This window comes from Canis lupus, chromosome X (assembly GCF_003254725.2).
Source record: "Canis lupus dingo isolate Sandy chromosome X, ASM325472v2, whole genome shotgun sequence".
Lineage (NCBI taxonomy): Eukaryota > Metazoa > Chordata > Mammalia > Carnivora > Canidae > Canis > Canis lupus.
This window is the reverse complement of record NC_064281.1, coordinates 85,849,774-85,871,126: the sequence shown is the minus strand read 5'-3', so window position 1 is coordinate 85,871,126 and position 21,353 is coordinate 85,849,774. Positions and strand designations below refer to the sequence as shown.

The window sequence follows — 21,353 nt, the reverse complement described above, 5'->3', positions numbered from 1 at the left end:
TTGATCACATTTGTATGTATACAATGGTACTTTGGCCACTCAGTCATTTACCTAACCATGTGACCAAAGTCAGATTTCTCACTGTTTTTGAGTCTTAGTTTCCTCTAATAAAAAATGATAATAATATCTGCCTCAGAGGGTGGTTGTGACAATTCAGTGTCTTAATGCATATAAAGCACCTAGACAAGAGCTTTGCAGATGACTACGGGTAATAATAACAGTAATGTGCTGATGTAGCCTAAACTGCCCCTTTTTTCCATTTGTTAACTCATGTGCTATCTCCAGAAAGACTAACCTAATTTCCTTAGTTGAAACCAGTTGTTTGCTTTCTCTACATTCCCATGGTACCTATTCACACCTTCATTCTGGCCCATGTTTCATACTAGTGCTAATAACAAGTCTGTTGTCCTTTAAAGCAGTAGTTCTTAATAATATCAGTACATTAAAATCATCTGAGATCTTTAAGAGTCCTGGTCTAAGCCCTATGCCAGACCAATTAAATGAGAATCTCTAGGAGTGAGACCCAGACAACAGCATTTATTATAACTTTTACAGATGATTCTAATGTATAACCAAGGTTAAGAACCATGCCTTGGAAAAGAAGTCGGCAAATCGTGGCCTACAAGCCAACTCCCACTCACTGCCTATTTTTGCAAATAAAATTCTGTTGGTCCATTTGTTTATGTATTTTCTATGACCAATTTTACACTATAATGGCACAGTTGAGAGTTGTAACAAATATTAATGGGCCCTCAAAGTCTAAATGATTCACTCTCTGAATCATTACAGAAAAAATTTGTTGACCCCTACCTTAGAAAATAATTTGAGTATGGGGACCATGTCTTATTCATCTCATTTTTTTCTAAATATGGCTAACACAGTGCTTTGTCCATAGCTGCTTAATAAGTGATTGTCCAAAGAATGGATAGAAATGAGGTAAAAGGTCCTGTCTGCCAAATTCAAATCTGAAGTTGATTTTTCCAGGAGTGCTGACATCAGCCAGGATTTTGAAGTATGTGAATTCCAGTCTCCTTGTTGGTTGGGAGAAGATGACCTTGAAAGAGCACTGGAAACAGAAAGGAAAGCTACCTTGCCTTGCTCCTTAAATCAATTCTCAGAGAACAGTGCTGGCCTCTCCACTGCCATACAGCATTCTTTAGTTTTAGGATCTCTAATTGGCTTCCATCACTCCCAAGTCCTTCCAGTTTGAAAAACACTTGAATTGATTGCTTTTTGGAGATCTCTTCCAGATTTGTCTTATGGGCGGTCTTGTGGTTTAGTTATTTATATCACAGTGGTTAAAATTTGATGCTGTGGAGTCAGGCAAACCCAGATGTGAATCTTGGTTGTATGATGCTGGACTTGCTGCTTGCTGGCTCTAAATGTGTTTCTGAATCTGCAAAATGGGCATAGAAATGCATACTTCATAGGGTTCTTGGAGTAAATGAGATAATGCCTGTAAAACACTGAGTACTGGACAAACAGTAAACACTCAGTTAAAGGTTGCTCTGACTTTCTTCATTATACCTATCATCGTCATCAAAGGTCTCATCCACCCTGCCATGTTGTAAGCAAGGGCCTTATCTTAGCCATTTCTGCCTCCCTGCCATGCCTGGCACATAGTGGGCTCTCAGTGTGCATTAACTGCTTGAAATATATAACCTGTCAACCCCAAATAAAGCCATGGCAGGGATACAGATGTCAGGCTCCACCTCACCTCTCACTTTTTAATGCTTGGATCCTTAGGCATCTGGGTGTTAATCAAGGCCATATATCAAAAATAGGCACTGACATATGTGGTAATTTTACCAGCCTTGGGGCTGTCAAAAATTAATTTGTCTACATTCTCCAAATGAACAGTAACTTTATTAAAATTCCCACCTGTGACAGATACATAGCACATTAATTTTTCCTAGGGAAAGGAGCTGCCACTGAAGTTATATTCCTAAAACATTTGTCACAACAAGTCTAAATTACTAAGATAGTGCTTAGATTCAAATCTAGAGGACATATAAAAGCCAGCCTCCCAGTCTTTGACAGGAAAAAAAGATATAGAAAACATATTCTAAGGCTCGCAACCATTTCTCCTGCTTCAACATTGAATTGGGCTCAGGGACTACTATGTTAGCCTAGGAATAATGTGCTGTGTTTTGGAAATGTAATTGTATTAATAAAATGCTACTGTATAGAGGCTCCCAGGCCAGCATGTCTGGACATGGCCACTTCCATTGATTTACTTAAGATTGTCCTCAGGAGAATAAACAGGGTAGATACCTCAGTCAGTGAGAGATCACTGTGGGGCAGCTCAAAATTCTTGTCAGTTCAATAGCAATCAACATGAGATTAAAGGTCAGGTCTCCAAGTACTTAAAGCCAATAGCGAAACCCTCAGAGGGGGAAGTTTACTTTCCTTAGCTCAGGTTTCTTCTTTCTGTGACCTTTGCCTGGCTACCACATGAATCCCACAGTGGGTGATACATGTCTTTATACTTGGTCTTAAATTAATGACAAAGCTTAATGCAGACTCTTCCCAGGGAGAGTCACATTTATTTAGAAGTTACTGGGTTCAAAATAAAAGATCGACATGCTAGTAGTAGGTAAATCTGAAGAAATTCATGCCAAGACACTTCTTAGTCAAAGTTCTATAAACTAAAGACAGAAGAAAATATTCTGTAAGGGAGAAATAACACCTGGCTGAGAGTGGGATATGGGGGGGGAGGGGTATAACAGTTCAACTTACAGCAGATTTATCATCAGAAACTATGGAGGCCAGAAGAAAGTGGCACAAGATTGTTAAAGTGCTGAAAGAAAAGAGCTATCAACTCTAAGTCCCACATCCAGGAAAAATATCCTTCAGGAATTAAGCTGGAAGATTCTGTATTAGAGTGTTAAAAGCAGGAAAGAGTGCATAAGATTTCCCAATACCATCACTGCAATGTAAGACTCCTCCCACCCCATTACTAGGCATTGATTACGTGAATTGATATATTAGGCTAAAAGTAGTATAGTTTCCATAGGGAAAATCATTTTATCATGACTCTGGGTTTCAAAACACAGAAAGTTCTACTTACTATGCCTCTATAAAAGGATTTTATTCACTTACATGGCTAAACATCATCAGGCATAGCTAGATTTTGTGATTCAAAAACCATCATCAGGGGATCCCTGGGTGGCGCAGCGGTTTGGCGCCTGCCTTTGGCCCAGGGCGCGATCCTGGAGACCTGGGATCGAATCCCACGTCGGGCTCCCGGTGCATGGAGCCTGCTTCTCCCTCTGTCTGTGTCTCTGCGCCTCTCTCTCTCTGTGACTATAATAAATAAAAGGGAATGTTAAAAAAAACAAAAAACAAAAAACAAAAACCATCATCAGGATTTAGTTTCTCCCTACCCCTAAGTTCTGCTTTCTTTAAATGTCTGTATTGTGGTTGTTGTTGTTTTAGAGAGAGAGAGAGAGAGAGAGAGAGACAGAGTGAGAAAGAGAGCAAGGGAGGGGCAGAGGGAGAGGGAGGGAGAGAATCTTAAGCAGGGTCCATGCCTAGTGTGGAGCCAATGCAGGGCTTGATCTCATGACCCTGAGATCATGACCTGAACTGAAATCAGAGTTGTACATTTAACTGACTGAACCACCCAGGTGCCCCCAGGATGTCTGGGTTCGTGAATGGACTCTCCTTTTACTTAAAGATGGCTGTCAGCAGTATTCCAGACTATATCTTTCCATATCCCATTCCAGTAGAAAAAAAATGAGAGCACTTGTACAACATTTCCAAGAAAAGCCATAAAATTCACTCTGACTTGTACGTTTAGGATACAAGTCCACACCTGGAGTAGTCACTATAGTCAGGCAAATGCTGTGTGACCATTGATTTAGGCCTGGGTCTCAGGGCTGGAGGTGGAATTCCAGCTAGGAAGGTGGATTGAAGTGGGAAAGAAATTGAGTCTATATGAAAATTAGGGTCTATTGGAAAGGTAAAATGCTTGCTGGGGAGGTAAACAGCAAATGCCCCCCACAACCACACCTAGACAATCTCTTAGAGTTGTTTGATGCAGAAAGTAGGCATGTTGATAAAAGGGTGCCAATAAAATTTATTTATTTAGGCTACCAAAAGCATCCTTTACAAGCCTCTACAAAATCCCACTGTTTTGTTTAAGTTTTTTTTTTAAAGATTTTATCTATTTCAGAGATAGAGCAACATAGATATACATAGAGAGAGAGGAAGAGGAAGAAACAGAGAGAGAAAGAAAAGCAGACTCCGTGCTGAGTGCAGAGCCCTACACAGTCCTACAACGCCAAGATCATGACCCAAGCTGAAATTAAATTGGACACCCAAGTGACTGAGCCACCCAGGTGCCCCCAAATCCCATGGTTTTATCATGAATATGGGGTTAATTTAGAAATGAGAAACAAAAAATAAGAATAAATAGGACATCTGAAAGGAGAAATATAAACAGTGAGATGCCCCAAAGGCTGGCCTGATTTACTACTTCAAAATGTTGTGGATCAGAGGTCAGGAAACTTTTTTTTTTAAAAGGCAAGATAGTTAGCAGGAAACTTTTTTTAAAAAAGGGAAGCAAGGCCCATATGTTTAATGGGCCATACATATCCTAGCATGAAAACATCCATGGAAAATAGGTAAATAAATGTGTTTGGCTGGGTGCCAATAAAAAACTTTATTTTTAGAAGAGGCAGTAGGCTGGATTTGGCACACAGGCGGTAGATTGTCAAATCCTGTTATAGAGGGATAAGTAATGTACTATGTGGGAATATGAGCTCTATTTTTAGAATGTATCTGGATTTGAGTCTTGCCTCTTACTCACTAGCTCTGTGTCCATGGATAATTTCCTTAATTACCCTACACCTCAATTTCCTCATTTGCATACTAGAAATAATAATAAAAGATATCTAAGAGAGTAATTGTGAAATTTAAAAGAGAAAATGCACATAAATCAGAGTATAATGCCTGGCATGTATGTATGTAAGTAGTCAGTAAATTGTAGCTATTATTATGATGATGATGATGATGATGATGATGAATGTCAGTAGGAAGAAACTATAGGAAAATCTTGTGAGAGGGAAGAAACACAGTAGTGTTGTTTTAAGGATACATATTTATTAAAACATTCCAACTATATTTTTAGAGTAGTGGGATTTGTGTCATCAATTACAACTTAGGAAAGAGAATTGCAGCTTTCAGAGAAGAGTCCACAATTAGTCTTCTCTCAAGATACTGATGAAACCCAAAAATTCCCCAGAATTACTGGATGCCTTTTAAAAACCATCAGTAAGTTTTTAAAAATTATTTTGTTCAAATTTATTTTGTCTCAATATTATATGGTCTCATTCATTTGGGAAATATAAAAAATAGTGAAAGGGAATAAAGGGGAAAGGAGAAAAAATGAGTGGGAAATATCAGAAAGGGAGACAGAACATGAGAGACTCCTAACTCTGGGAGACGAACTAGGGATGGTGGAAGGGAAGGTGGGCAGGGGGTGGGGGTGACTGGGTGATGGGTACTGAGGGGGGGCACTTGATGGGATGAGCACTGGGTGTTATTCTATATGTTGGCAAATTGAACACCAATAAAAAATAAATTTATAAAAAATTATTTTGTCTCCACACCTGGAATTCTGCATGCATTTGTAATGATTGTACTTCACTAAATACAGAGCAGAGCTGGAGAAGATTTGGAAAGGGCATCTGGAGAGATTAATGGTTTATATGGGTGAATGTATGAGGGCCCTCTATCTTCAAATTTATCACACTGACTTTATAAAAGTATGTTGAGCATTAAATGCCGAAATGGATATTCCATTTTTTAGTAATGTGAACTTAAATGAGCATCATTAACAAATTAAATTACTCAGCACAAGGCCTGGCACAAAGTAGGCATCCACCAACTACTAGTTCCCTTTCTTTAGATGCACACAAAGCTAGACTTTATGCCCAAAGGGACAAGTCTTCCATTCACAGGGAAAACTGAAATTCTACATGGTTCTCCACTGAGTTACTATGAAGCAAATGGGGTTGGTGGAATACAGTCACAACTAGGCTTTTCACTGAACTGGACCAATAAGAGAACCAGTGCAATGTTAGATATATACTAGAAATTAGCGTGCAAGAAGCAGGTTCAAGTAAACTCAAGAACCAAAGCCAATACCAGGAAGTAATACAGACAATTTAGTGCATAAATGCTCAAACTTATAGCAGCAAACAATGGCTGGACAGCATGGTCTGTGTACCGAGATCTTTCTACTGACTCTGCTAAATAGTGTAACTCACTTCTGGGACTTCTTTTTTTAAATGTGGGTAGTGAATCTTGCATGAAGATGATATTGAAGATCCATGACACTATATTCCCTTGAAGGATTTTCCATTTTCTTGGCCAAGTGAGACCTGAAGCTTCATAGGGAGGCAATGAAACATACCCACCAATGTAGAAGGCTTTACAAATATGACTTAAGTTCCCAGAGCTCTCTCAAGAGCATGTGGTATTAGATTTGCCAAGAGGCTAGTATACCCTATATGCTCTATTTTGTTTCAGGGATGACTATTGTGGTCATAGGCTAGATGATGCTGGATGGAAAAGATCTTCCCAAGTCAAGAAAAGGGTAATATCTGTTTTACCATCCTGGATAGAGGTAAAGGCAGTGACAGCATGGGTCCTGTGTGCTGCCATCTGGACAGATTAGAGGTGGTGAAAGGACAATTATACATTCCTCCCTCTTTAAATGTGCTTGTCAGGGGCTCATAGTCATGTGTTATGTCATTACCCATGATGATATATTCTAATGGTTAGGGTGAACTGTGTAGTATTATAAGAAGCAATTACTTATGGCAGGTATCATGGTTCTGGGTGTGAGCAGAGGTAACTGCAGGAATTAAAAACCATAAACATTTTGGAATTTTATTACAGCTGTAGACAAATGAGAAAGAATAAAAGGAGGATGACTGTTGATGTAAAGCTCCCAGGGAGGCCAATCTTCAGTGAATTCACAATGGTTCACACTGTGGTGATGACTTTCTATAGTAAGAATATTATTTTTTTTCCAGTGCACTCAGTGGTAGATTAGAATCTGGAGGACTAAAAAAAAAAAAAAAAGATTCAAAAGCAAATTTATATTTATTTATTTATTTACTTATAATGATAATTAACTGCAAAATAGGCTAGAATACTCCATGTCAGCTGGTTAGTGAGTTCTCTCCCCATAACAAAGTTTATATGGGAACATAATTACAATCAGATTACTTCTACATGGGGTCACAGCAAGGGTGTTAGGTGGCAATCTTAATGGCCATCTCACTTTATGTGGACCTGGTAAATCATATATAATCAACATCCCCTCTTTGAGTTTAGAGATTACCAATGCCCTATGACTCTTTAATTGCCCCCTTTTCTAGATTCTCTGAAGACCATTCTATCACTAAAAATTCCTTCTTCAGACTTATCATAAAATGATTAGATTTTATCTTGCTGGATGGCATCAATCAAGTAGCAGATCTGCCTTCCTTAAACTATAATCTTGGTTGGACTTGGGGACTCCTCAAGCCTTTTGCAGACTACATCTTCAAGTAGGTTACCTCTCATCTGTTCTCAGTAGATTTTAATCAGTTTCACTCTCAGATAAGTTAACTTGGTATAAGTTCTTAGAAAAACATCTGTGTAACTTTATATTAAATAATGAGTTTATTCTATTGAAGTGGATGGTGTTTTTATGATGAAATTTGGAAGAGGTAAACAAAATGGTTGCTAGCTAGTAGACAGTTAAGCATTATCCCAGTATCCTATTTCTATGCTCATTCTGATTGTTGAATTGTATCACATAGAGCACAAGAATTCCTTGACTGGGAACTCATCAACAAGGGGTTTCCTGAAATGGGGGGATTTATAGCCCAAAATGAATTATCTGTTCTGAGAGGCTGTGAAATCTGAAGATTTCTTGGAGAAGAAGGTGATGCTGCTGCAGAGGGAAGGTCCAAACAGGAAATAAGGTAATGCATCTTTGTGAGAGAGCACATAATGATAAATTATGTCCTTAAGATAAGAAAGATTGGTGATGAAGCCAACTGAATGATTCCCATCAGCATTCTGAGACCATACTGGGGTCAGTAAGGAAAGTGAATGGAGGCTACTGGGTTACTATTTTGTTACAGAATTGGGGGTGCTAGATCAGGATACCTCCAAGTAATCCCAGAGACACTTAAAGTTTAAATAGATCTGCTTGTTAGAGGCTTTCATACAATCCCAGTACCACAGTGAGAATTTCTTGGCACAACTGGAATATGTGCATCCAGGTTTCCTTGTTATGAGAACATGTGGAGTAAAGTGGAAAGTATAGCAAGCTATTGATAAAGGAGACCCCTTGTAAATGCAAATAAGGGTTGGCACAGCGGTTAGTGAGGCACTGATGGGAAAAATGATCTATTTGTTAGTGCTACTGGATGAAAGAGGTAAGGGCCTAAGTGGGTTTAAATATTGTCAAAGTTAGCATAATTCCCCAGAAACAAGGCCAAAGTACAATGACACTTCATGTTCTGAGAGGTCTTGATGGCTGCTAGGGAATAAGGAATTACTAATCTTTCTTTTAATCTAAAATCAATTATGGGGACATACATCCACACCAAGAAGCAAGGAACAGAGGACTGACTATTACTAGCAAACATCAATTGTCACTAGTTATCCTTAACATTATAGAGAGTTTTGTGTCTCAAGCATGGCACTACTTTCATTCAGAAGCATTAAGAATCCATACATAGAGCTGATATGTGCCAAGAGCACAACACAAGCAATCAAACCCCTCAATCAAATTAAGATTTATGTAACAATGGTGTTGATGTCCATGTCCCAGGACTTGTCAGAAGGGATTGTTCAGACAGTTGTCTGCCATTATTTACTTTTCACAATTCTCAACTAGATAAGGGTCTCCAGAGGTGGTCCATAAGGATATACAACTTAACATCAATGGCAATGATCCCAAATAGTGACCACACTGAAGCCTCTAGAGTCAGAAACTACTATAGGGTCTTCAGTAGAGATTTATTTAACCAGATTCCCTTACCTGCCAGGTAAGGCAACAAGGACAGGCTGTAGACATAATTATGATGAGACTCCTTCCCCAACTTTCATTCATATTTATCAGAGGTCATTATCCTAGACCTGGCCATTTTGACTTGGCCATTAGCCATGCTATAGCATAAAGTAGGTTGTTGAGGAAGTGGGGAGTAAGATGGAATTAGTAGGGCTTGGCTAAAAATATGTACATGCCTGAAAGGCTAGTTCTCAAGGAAGTGGACCGACAGGTCCAATCAGAGTCTCCAAATGGCCATGCTATCTGGTTTGTCAATAGCTAAGAGATCCAGGTTTTTTGAGCAAGCAGAAGTCTTTTAAATGGCAACAAAATACATAACTGTATGGAATGGTAGTAGAGTTGTATTTCCATGAAGGTTGGTTTGTGTTGAAGCTGGACTCTAGTCAATAGGTGGAGCAGGTTCCAGCCTCCAGTAGAAAAATGTTGGTAGGATATGGAATGCAATGAAGAATTCAACCAAGGATTCCTAAATGAACAGGGAACTAGAATGCAGACCAATGAGGGTGAGGGTGAAAGTCTTGGGCCTAATCTTAGGCACAGAAGACTTAGGCCAACAAACTCAACCCAGATCTCACCCATTGGAGGGAATGGGGTTGCCAGGGCACGTCCAGGGTTGTTTTCATTGGCTCAGACTGGCCAGAGTTTTGCCTACAGACTTTCAATCCTCTTGGGAATTTGGTACCACCTGCAGAAGTGCCAGTGAATTGTTTTCTTATTGTTGAGTTGGGTTTGGTTTGGTGATGGGTGAGCAAATGAACAAGACCTAGTTATTTAAATTCCCAGAAGTACATGAGTTCATGACTGTCTATTAAGTTGTATCATAGTTCCCCACCTGTATTTTAAATGCTAGCGCAGAATATAAATCTTTAAGGCTGGAAGTAAGAGGGATATAACTTTGCAAAATGACCTGCTCTCTTACTGGTGAGTTGAGTTATTTATCCTTGCTGGGGCTCGAGAACGTTTGGCGAGGCAATCTCTTGTAAAGTGACCAGCCTGGCTGCAGTAGAGGCACAACTGAGCTTCTTGCTGGCGGGCTCGTTTGGCTGAGGTGAGAGGTGGCTGGCTTCCACGCAACTGTATAGGTTCTTCCTTGGGTGGCAGATTTGTGGGGCTGGAAAAGGCTTGGTGGTGGATCAGGGAAGCCAACATTGGGAACTGGGTCTCTGACTGAAGAAGCTCTGGCCTGTCATTACGTTTCTTGTCCAACTGAATACACTGAGTGATCAGGTCTGGAAGGTTGTTCATCATATCTGTGCCACTCACTTCATTGTGGATGGAATCAGCTAGTCCTTCTTGTAAGTGATCACTCTGATTGGCTTCATTACAGATCAAATTTTGAGCAAGGAGCTGGAAAGTAGAAGCATCCTGCTGAGAAGAGGAGTTATCCTCTTTGTTCAGAGGGTCTATTTCCTGTTTTATAGGCTCACCAAATGATTGCTGGAATTCAAGAACAAACTTCTCATACTGTTTTAGCAGAGTGTTCTGGTCAGACCCGGATATGACTCCACAACCTTCCATCTGCTGAGAAAGGTAGTCAAAAAAGAACTTGATTTGGACATCATCTGCAGGATTGGGGAACTTGAGAGTTGTCAACCGTGCAGGAAATCCTGAGATACTGGCAGGGTCACTGTGGAACTGAGAAAGATGTTCAAGTAAACATGTTACAGACATCACTGGGGTGGTCAGGGTTGGCATGACTTGGCCCCTTAGATCAAGGTTCTCTTCAGTCAGATGCTGTATTTGTGGTGGCAGAATCAGATTCTCTACTTGAAGGGAGGAATGCTCTACTTGCAAGGTAGATGGTGATTCTGTGTACTTCTCCATTGGGTCTTCTGGAATCAAGTGAGACTAGGTAGAATAAAGTGCCAGTACTAGAAACCAATGTGTGGACAGTAGGGTTTCCTCTATCATCAGAGAGATAGTGTCATGAGTAAGTAGCCAAAACTGCTACCTACAAAACAGTTGCAAAGGGATGCTGAGAGCTGAATTCGAGAGATGCAAAATTGTTGTCCACTATTCACTGTTACCTCTTCTCATGGAGAATGCCAATGTTCTGCACATTCAGAAGTGATAAATTACCTTAGGACACATAGAGGATTTGGAATTAAGAAGGCAAATACAAAAGTCACAATAGATTTTTCTCTCCACTCCCTTTCCTTGTAATATAGGGGAAATTTGCCCTCAAACTAAGACTTTGATTCTAAAGTACCTCTTTTTTTATCAGAAAATCAAAGAAATTTATAACCCAAAGTGATCTTAGAGATTATCCAGGCCAAATTCATAATTTCATGAATGAGAAAACAGAGACCCAGGAAGGTAAAGATGTTTGCCCAAGGTCACACAACTACTTAATATCAGAGCTGGCACACTCATCAGTACTGCTGTTGAAAACAGCACTTCTTTCAGGACCACAGATGTGCTCATTTGTACATGTTACTTGAGCATGATGATGGTTCATGCCCCCTTACTACTTAAAATATAATCCGGGAGCCAGCACCATCAGCATTACCAGGGAGACTGTCAGAAATGCAGACTCTCAGGTCCCACCCCAGACTTCCTGAATTAGTATTCCACTTAAACAGATTTGCCAGGTGATTCAAATATGCACTGATATTTGAGAAAAGCTGCTCTAGAGAGCATGTTGACCTACTTGAAATAATGACTGGTTGGACTTGAACCTCAATGCTCCAATCCCAGCATGCATTGCTATAGTGATCTGATGGCTGTAGGGGTAGTTAATCCATATTTTTCTAGATTCCTAGTCCTTATCTAAAGTCACATTTGGTTGTCATGAAGAAGCTTAAGATGCCATAGGCAAGATGTAGAGGTGAAGTTGGGAATTTAGTAAACAAGAACAGAATATTCTTCAAAGTATAAAGATCAGAATGTTTAGTAGTCATCCCTGCACTGATAATAAGAATAAAGCAACCTGTTAGAGTTAAAAACAAACCTAAAATATACGGCATATAAGTTGAACTATTTTGTAGTGTAATTCCCCTAATTGCCCTTTCCTTGTGTAGCATACCATTTAATTGTATTTACATTGGCCACTAGTGGGCAAAAATGTGCATCATTGAGTGTAATATTTTTTTTCTCTAGGTTTTAGTTGATGGGTCTTCCTCTGTGGACCTGTGGAATAGATTACTGGAAGACTGAAATTGTATAAGATTGGAGGCCAGAAACTTGGCATTAATTAGTTGCATGACATTAAAGAACTAATTTGGGTCTCAATTTCCTCTTTCATCTAATGAGGATGACTATCTTGTCTACTTCAGAGGGTTGTGGTATCAGTGAGATAGTAGATGGTTCTCTGAGTGACAGAGAGAGAGAAATACTCCCAAGATTGTACCAATGCAGCTAACAATACCATTGGTGAGGCTCTTTGTCATATATGGCCAAGATAGGGAGATACTGTCATATTCTTTCTTCCTTCCTTTCCATAGCTCACCATTCTGGTTAGTCTACCTTTCCATTTTCCAGGGCCCCATCAATGAGTCTATTCCTGTCAGTCCAGTTAGGTGTCATTGAAATGTAAGATGTTAATTAATTAATGAAGGTTAGTAATTGGCCTTTCTCAAGTCATTCACTATTTCCTCAAAATTTAATGTGCATAAGAAACAACTTGGTTCCAATCCCCAACAATTTTGATTCAATAGGTGGGGTGGATGCCAGGAATCTGTACATTTAACAAGCTGCCCCAAAGATTTCTGACGGTTCTAGTCCTTGTGAAAAAGCCACCCAGATGAACCTCAAGGAATAGTCATATTATAGCATCACAGAGAAGTAAGAATGGGGAGGGTACATATTTGTAAGCAGGAGGCCTTCAAATGACATAGAATAATAGGTTGCAGCCCATTCTACTTCTGCATAAAGTCCACAAAGAGCCCACACTGTTCTTCACAACTGTACTTCTCTCACAGACAGTGGAGTGCAAGAGTTTAGCATGTAAATTCTAGAGTCAGACTGACATGGGTCCAAATCTTGGCTTGGCCAAAAGTTGTGGGACTTTGGAAAGTTGCTTAATCTCTCCAAGAATCAGCTTCCAAACTTAAAAATGGATGTGATTTTAATACCTTCCTCATAGTGTTGTGAGGACTAAATGAAATGAAAAGAGATTAGGCAGCTTCATGCAGATGACAGGTGCTTCATAAATTTAGCTATCATTTTGCTAGGTCCATGGCCTGTTATCTGACTATGTTTTAGAATTTAATTTTTAAAAATTTTTGAAAGGTAACACAGAGTATGTACTGTTTATTATATAACACTCCCAGTGGTATCTGGAAAAATATCCCCAAATTAAGCCATTAACATTTCTGCAGGAAAAATGTCTGATATTCATATTAAAAGAGACTAAGACTAAGTTAATATCAGTTTAGGTCATATTTGGTACTAAATTAATGAAAAATAGCTTCCATTTTACAGAGCTTTTAGATTTTAAAAATGAAAATAAAGGGTATGGACCTTTCTACCAAAATCCTCTTTGGGTTGGAAAAGTGCGATTTTAACTTTTCCTTCTTTGTTCCTGCCTTCTGCCCTTTCCCCTCCACCCTTAGCAATTCCAGAACATCTGTAGTAATCTCCTGTTTCTTAATAGAATTATGTATTCAAGGTGGCAGAGCATATAATTTTTCTAATTATGTAGCATTGGTGAAAAACTTGCCAAAATTATAAGCATTTGCCCAGATGCTAATCATACAATGGCACTGTTGTCGAAGGCAATTGTTTAATCTCTCAAAGAAAATCTATCTTGTCTTATCATTTTGGAAATAGCTCTCCTTTTAGAGGTCAATGGCCTTCTATCAGATTGTTCCAGTAGATCCTGGGGTCAAGCATGCCAGTCCGGAGGAGCGCCAGACCTCAATCTTGGGGAGATAAAGCAGAGACTGAGCTGAAACCTCAAACGCACAGGTTTGGGGAATCAGACTAGTGAGCTTGAGCCAGGCCTGACAAAAACTGCATACGTTTAAGTTTCTAGTTGACTGCCATGTGTTTCAACTTCAAAAACAGCAAGACAAAAATAGGTTTAGTAAACACTAAAAAGGCCATTTGGGCATTTGTGTTCAGTTTGACTCCAGGTCATGGTTGACTGTTTCCCTGCATGAAACTACTCCATGCTGGAGTCCTCTGAAACTCCATTTGGTGAAGAGCCTGAAGTACCTTGCTGCTTATAAGAGAGATGTTTGTCCTTTCACTACTTAATTTTCAAGGTGTTCTACACAATCCTTTGGAGAAGCTTTCAACTATTGCCTTCCAACTACCCAGAGCACTTGCATTTTTACTCCTGAACTCCAGATGATCTAAAGGTAGCTTTGGCCATGAGAACTAAACTGAGACATAAACAGCACTCAAGAAGTAGCATAAGTGTATACTGTTTAAATTTGTCTAGAGATTTGGGTATGACCCTAGCTAGCTCTACCATCATTTAGACAGACAACCTTGGGAAAGTCACTTCCTCTCTCTAGGTCAGTTTCTGTAGCTATACAATGAAGAGATTGGGTTTCTCAAATTTTATCACATATAAAACATTCTGATTCAAGAGAGCTAGAAGGAGACCCAGAAATCTATATTTTTTATAGGCACTCCAAGTGACTGTGGCAAGAGATCTTCAGATTTTACCTTGGGAATATTGGGTGACTGTCCAGACAGAGCTCTGACATTTGTCAGAGATTCTCAAGTTTCAGGGTACATAAGAATCTCTTGGGATTTTAACATGCAGATTCTTGGGCTTTAACCCTAGACAGTATAATTCAGTGGGTCAGGGATGAGACCAGATAACCTGCATTTTAATCAAGCCCTGCAGATGATGTTGATGCACAAGTTTCTCTGATAATGCTTGAGAAACTCTTGGTTGAATATGCTCAAAAGATACTTTCTGCTTCAGCACTATCTACAATTTTTGAAAGTAGAAACTATTTGGTTCCAAAAGTGGCACCTGAAGTGTGTGATATGTGGGTTGCTTCCTTCCAAGGCTCTTCCTGAGGCTATATGGTCATATCTAAACAGTGGGCTAGTGCAGGCCTGCCTCAGAAATATGAAAAGTAGCTAGCTTGGGGACAAGAGAGAGGGTCACAAATAAGCTGACCCTGCTCTCAGGTTCTATGGTTCCTGTTGGGAGATTTGCACTGTTCTGCTCTGCCTATGAGTGAGGCAGAAAAGCCATCCAAATATCTTCATATTCGAGATAGAACAGCAGCCCAGCTGGGGTCAACCTGGCCACTGTTATGTCTCAGACTTCATACCTTCCTTTAACCTTCAACCTTTCTTCTGGCTCAGCTGGCCCCATGGACAAGCTGCTTATGAAGTTAAACATGTCATGAATACTCTCTACAAGTATTCCCTGGCAGTTTTCCAGTTGTCCTTTCTACTGTGCATAACTCCATTAAGGAGCCACACTTGCTATACCAGCCTTCCTCCTCTTTGCACCTATTTAACATTCCTCCTAAGGTCATATTTCCCTGTCTCCTCCTTTTCCTGCCTTCTCCCTTTTGCTTACTGTCTCTGCTGGCAGCCATGTCACATGGCTGAATGATCCTGCTCAGTCACCAGCTAGAACCTTGGCTGGTAACATCATCCCAGCAATAATGACCCATTTGCATCATTATTTTCTCTCAATCCAGCAGAGAACACCTACAAGGAATGGGTGAGTTTTTATACAAAGGCAAAAATAAGGAGGCCGGGCCGAGGGCAAGATTATCCACTGGACAGGCATCCTAAGACAGTAACAGAGCATTGTGAATAAAATATTATCAACATATAAAAGAGCATTACACAGAGTCCAAGAAAAAAACTCCAAAACAGACTCCATTTTGCCTCTTTACTATATTTGCCTACTTGGTTCTGCCCCTGAGGGGTACCAACATTATATGGGTCTATATTTCACCAAATCATGATTTCAGTGGAAGTAGCTGTGTCCTGGAAGTTTGCAAACTCCTGAAGATCAAGTGTGCTCGTACTTACAACTCACAGAAGATGTTACAACACATGGCAGACAAGCTCTGTAGCAGGATTGAGTCTAAGTCTCATTTCAATCCTACAAGTGTTGAGGACATGGTGGGCCTCTGACACACTGGAAATGAAGAGGTTTGTATCTGTATTTGCTAAGAATGGAAGAGACAAGTTGCTTTTATCCTCAAAGACACTGTATGGGTCTTTGAGGTAATAACACTTATGATTTCTTGAGTGCCTAATTTATGCCACTTTATATACCCTGGTACTAGCTGTCTGGAGCCTTATTTAAAAGTATTCTGGACTTGTGGCTGGCCTCACTAGTAGAATGAAGTGAAGAACTGTCAGTGTCTGCCACAGACTGTGGAAGAACAAATGCAATGTGTTCAACATCCATTTGCCACATCTCTACCAGAACACATAATCCTCATAGCAGTCTTATGAAGTAGGTATAATGATTTGCATCTTCCACAATAGGGAAATCAAGCCCCTACCTCCACTTCCAGACATGCAATCATGCCCACCTCTGCTTCTAATCTCTCTCCCTTCATCTGACTGCCTCTTTCTTTCTCCCTATGCCCAGCTCACATTCAGTCTCCTTGATGCAGCCTCCTCTGACTACTCAGCCCTTATTAATATCTCATTCCCTGAGCTATGGAAGGACATGTGATTGTATGAGCTCTCCAGGAGGAAGCCTCTTTCCTTTGAATCCCCATAATATTTTGCACAGGGCTGGTCCCATAAGCTTTATACAAATCTGTGTTGATAGATAAAAGAATCTCAACTGGTAGTCTGATGTTAAAGTTATGAGAAGAAAAAGAAGACTTGGAATCTAGTCATGAAAATCTTGTCAAAACAGGAGGAAGCTGAGTAAGCAACTGGGGGCATAGAGTCTCAGTAGACGTGGCTTGGACTTGAGAAGGACCTGCAGGCATTGGTATTACCAGTTCTTAGCTTTTCATTCTCCTGTTTTCCCTTCTTCCTTAAGCTTCATATATTCAGTGATTTTATTTTCAATCAAAAACAAATTATGGCGTCTGATAAAGACTTCTGTATTACTTCTAGGTTCAGGAAAGCAGTCTGAGGTGAAATAGGTGATGGAGATTAAGTAGCACACTTGTTGTGATGAGTACTGGGTGATGTATATAGAACTGTTGAACTGCTATATGGTACAGCTGGAACTAATATAACATTTTATGTTAGCTATACTGTAACTAAATCTAAAAAATGGACAAGTGTTCAGAGTGGTTTGGATTAGTAAATTTCACAGCTGTCACATAATTCAGGAATGAAGTTGCCATTGGAGTTCTGAAACTGAAATTCATATATATATATATATGACTTAAAAGTTAAGAAAAAAGAAAGCAGGCTGAGGGGATGTTATACAAAAGTGAATTTGCAATTCGCCACGTTTTACAAGAACAATGTGATAAAATATTTTTAATTGAGACCATCTCAGTAAAGCTGGGTTGAGCTATTACCATACCCACCTAAGCACCATCTAATCAATATGTGAAGATATTACAAGAGCAACAAAAAAGGACGATTAGTTTCCCATCCCCATTGAGCTTCACTATGTGTATAAAGATTCAAATATCTTAAAAACCACTTTAATATTCATTACTTCATTCAATGTTGACCACAGTTTTGCCATTTTCCAGGCCATAAAACCAAAGCACTGAGATATTAAGTCAAATCAAGGGGCAAAGAAGAAGGGTGATACATGTATAACTTTCTCTGAGGGACTCTCATGTAGAATACTTGTTCTCAGGGGCAAGGAAAGAACTAACTGAAGATGAATTTGGGAGGGTAGGGGTGGAGATAAGATGAGCATTTTCATAAAGTAAGTTATGAGTTCCACATCATTGGAAGAATGTAAGCAGAGTTAGGAATACACTGGGCAAGGAGTTAGAGTGGGGATTCCAAGAATCAGATAAGAAGAAGGCATCATAAGGATGATCTAGTCCTTTCAAAGCTATAAATTCTATAATTTCTATAACTTGCTTGAGGACACAGCTGAAATATGGGTGATGACACTGACTGAGAGTTATATACAATCTAGAATCTGATCCTCAGATTCACAGCCAAACTGTTTGTCAGTTTGAGGGCTTAGCGTGGCTTCTCTGTCCATCCCCAATGCCCCCATCATTTCAAACAGTATATGCTGTTTTGAACAAACTATTAGGGTAAGAATGGAAAAAATTCTGATCTCCAGATCTCAAATAGTCATAAAATTAGCCCTTTAAATTTAAAGGTCTTCTCCCACATTCATGCTCCCTGCTGTCTCTTTCATCTTTAATTCATTAAGTGCAATTCACTTAGTGCTGAATACCACTTACAACTGATGAGCTGACAGAGTTTAGCCCACTTAGATTTAAACTTTTTTTGCATTTTCAAGTCCCTGTGGTATGTATGCAACCTGTGGCCCTGTTCAAGATGGAGAAAACTTAATATAAGCAACTTAGTATATATCATGTTTTTCAATTACAAGAAGCCTTCTAATAGTCACAGGTTAGAGAAAAGTTTCAACTTTACAGATGAAGAATTTGATGCTCAAGAAATGGAAAATGATTTTGGTCATATTTATGACTCTCTTTGTTAAGTTTCAATTCCATACCCTTTCTAGTCAGACTTTCTCTCCCCTCCCAGCCTTGACTATGAGTAAATGAGCAATATAGGGATTGTAGAGTATAGTGCAGAAGCAACCTTTTAATATCATTCAATAATTGGTAACATCCCACACATATGCAGAACATTTTATGTGATCTAGGTGTTCTCCTCCTGTCTCATCATCATCTTGATAAACTATGAAATAGGCAAGGGTGTATTCAACATTCTCTCCAACAGGTCAAGAAAGACACACAATTGTTTAGTATTAGACCTTGGACTAGAATCCTCAACTCTTTCTCATAACAGTATACCCTGGAAATAGTCCAAAGCAGTAGAAAAATCATGCACTCTGGAGTTAGACACAATTTACATTAAAATCCCAATCTGAATTCAAAGCCAAAGCTGTGAGACCTTGGGCATGTTATCACTTTGAGCCCCAGTTTTCACTTTTATAAAATCTATATTGCAAAGTAGCTATGATGAGTTGAGACACTATGTGTAAAGTTCCTTGCATCCAGCAGACATCAGAGGTAGAAGCCACTGAGTTCATATTTTCTACAAACACTGGAAGGTTGAGTATCAAATATCATTCTTACCAGCTCCAGTATCATGGGATTCTGGAGAAGGTGATTCTACCCAAGTCTCTTGGTGTGGAACAAGTGTCTTAAGCTTAAGCTAACTCCCTTAGCATATAACCTGCATTAGTGTTTTTCCTTTGCAATGCTCATATCACTTATAATTAATTATTATATGCCAGTTTTCCCTACTAGACTGAGTTAAACAGGAGAGGAATCAACCAATTTCATTTCTGTGTCCCCAAGTCCTAGCATATTTCCTTAAACATAGAAGTGCTCAGTAATTCTTTGCCAGAATTATAGTATCTGTCCATGACAGCCATAGTTAAAACTAGATATTAGCCAAGGTGGTCTTACTGTTCCCCACTCCCTATATGTCTCTTCTATTACTTTTCTCTGCTGTGAGCAAAATACCCATCCCTGCTCCAATGTATCTCAGTATATTTTAATATTATAGATGCCTGAGTTAACCAGGTAGAAATATAGACAAAGACTTATGTCAGTGGGACTAATGCTCAGGAAGGCAATACGTCAGTCCTACACTTCAATGACCTTAGAGCAGTGAAAAACCTCAGAGACCCTTGAGAATGTACTTTGCCTAGAGGAATGGGTTGTTTAGTTTCTTAGAAGAGTTTCAGATTAGCTCAGGCCCTAGGTCAAGACAATTATTTAGCAAATTTGGAAATAAAACAAATACAAAATCATCCAGACAAGAGTTGTTTAAAGATAAGATATTTTCAATTACTCTCAAGTGAAGATAGGAGAATTACTTACCTCTTACATGTTGTGTCCCAAGCAGTATCAGGTCACAGTGGGATAGTTTCTGGAAGATTTGAAAAGACAAAGTGAGAAGAGGTGGGATTCTTTAGCATCCCAAGCAGCAGCAGTAACCCTAATTCTGTGCTCTTCCTGCTAGAGTGCTCTGTTTTCACCGGCTGACATTCTCCACCCCTTTGGCACTGGGACAGACACAGAGTGGTAGAGCTCTGGGCTCTGAGAATTGAGAGTTGTGTGACTTAAGGCAAATTAATCTCTTTGAGCTTCATTTTCTTTCCTTTTTTTTGAGCTTCATATTCTTTATCATAAGATGTGCCATATCTATTCATTCATATAATAAAAATTGACTGCATGTCTATTATATGCACTGTGTAGGGAAATGGAAAATAATAATAAGCCCACCATAGATCATGGGCGTTCCAGAATTACTAATGTATGCAAATTGCTTGTCACAGTACATGGGTCATAATAACCATGTAATCAGAGATAACTATCATTTTAATAGTCTGAGATAGAAGGGATTGGCAAGGGATTAAGAGCCCAGGCCTGGGTTGTAGTTATAATTCAGAATATTAGGTCCACATGTTAGTCATGAAAACTTGGGCAAGTTTTTTTAACCTAACATACCACAATTTTCTCACCTGTAAAATAACTAATAATGATCACAACTGTATATTAAGCTTGGGAAGATCAAATAAGCATGAATGTGAAACTTTCAGTAAGTATTCTTCCCTCTAAAGTTTAATGACTCAGGACTAACACAAGTCTAGTTGGATAAAAAATAAAAAGCCTTTCAAGGAGTGTGTCTCTTGAGCTGCTTGAAATTTGTCTAAAGCAAGAAGAAAAGTGAAAGGAGAACTATTGTTAGAAGGGCTGATAACTCTGATGATATTCTAAGTAGAGCTATGGCAGAGAAATAGTTTATAGATGACACACAAATAGTTTCCTTCTTCACATCCATTACAGGTGAGAAAATGCTGTCATTGTATGTGTGGCCTTGGCTTATAATGCACTTCAAATACCTACTTTGCAAACCCCTTCTGTCTTGAGCCCCAGATATCAGCAAAGCCATGTCTTCTTCTCTCATCTTGTTCATAGATCATATTTCCAATAATGTTTAGTCATTTCCACCTACTTGTGTTTTTGTGTTCTTGATGACCTCTGTATCTAGGATGGTGCCTACATCTTTGGAGTGACCAAAGAATAACTGGGGACACAAAAAGATGAGCAGTAATGTGACTTTACTGAAAGATAGCCTCTGCCTAGCTTTTTTTTAAATTTATTTTTTATTGGTGTTCAATTTACTAAAATACAGAATAACCCCCAGTGCCCGTCACCCATTCACTCCCACCCCCCGCCCTCCT

The 21,353-nt window shown here is 39.3% G+C and overlaps 1 protein-coding gene across 2 annotated transcripts in view; it reads right to left on the bottom strand.

Annotated features, from left to right (window-relative positions):
- The window catches only part of RTL4 (retrotransposon Gag like 4), a 504,413-nt gene that overhangs the window by 92,143 nt on the left and 390,917 nt on the right, over nucleotides 1-21,353 (bottom strand). The window contains exons 2-3 of one of the 2 annotated variants that reach the window (XM_035712116.2): nucleotides 19,987-20,035; nucleotides 6,929-11,161 (exon numbers count right to left, since the gene is read on the bottom strand). In XM_035712116.2, the coding sequence (XP_035568009.1) occupies nucleotides 9,998-10,906 (909 nt within the window). In that variant the 5' untranslated portion in view covers nucleotides 10,907-11,161; nucleotides 19,987-20,035 and the 3' untranslated portion in view covers nucleotides 6,929-9,997. Of the gene's footprint in view, nucleotides 1-6,928; nucleotides 11,162-19,986; nucleotides 20,036-21,353 lie in introns of those variants that run through there. The other variant, XR_007409499.1, reaches the window with a different exon arrangement.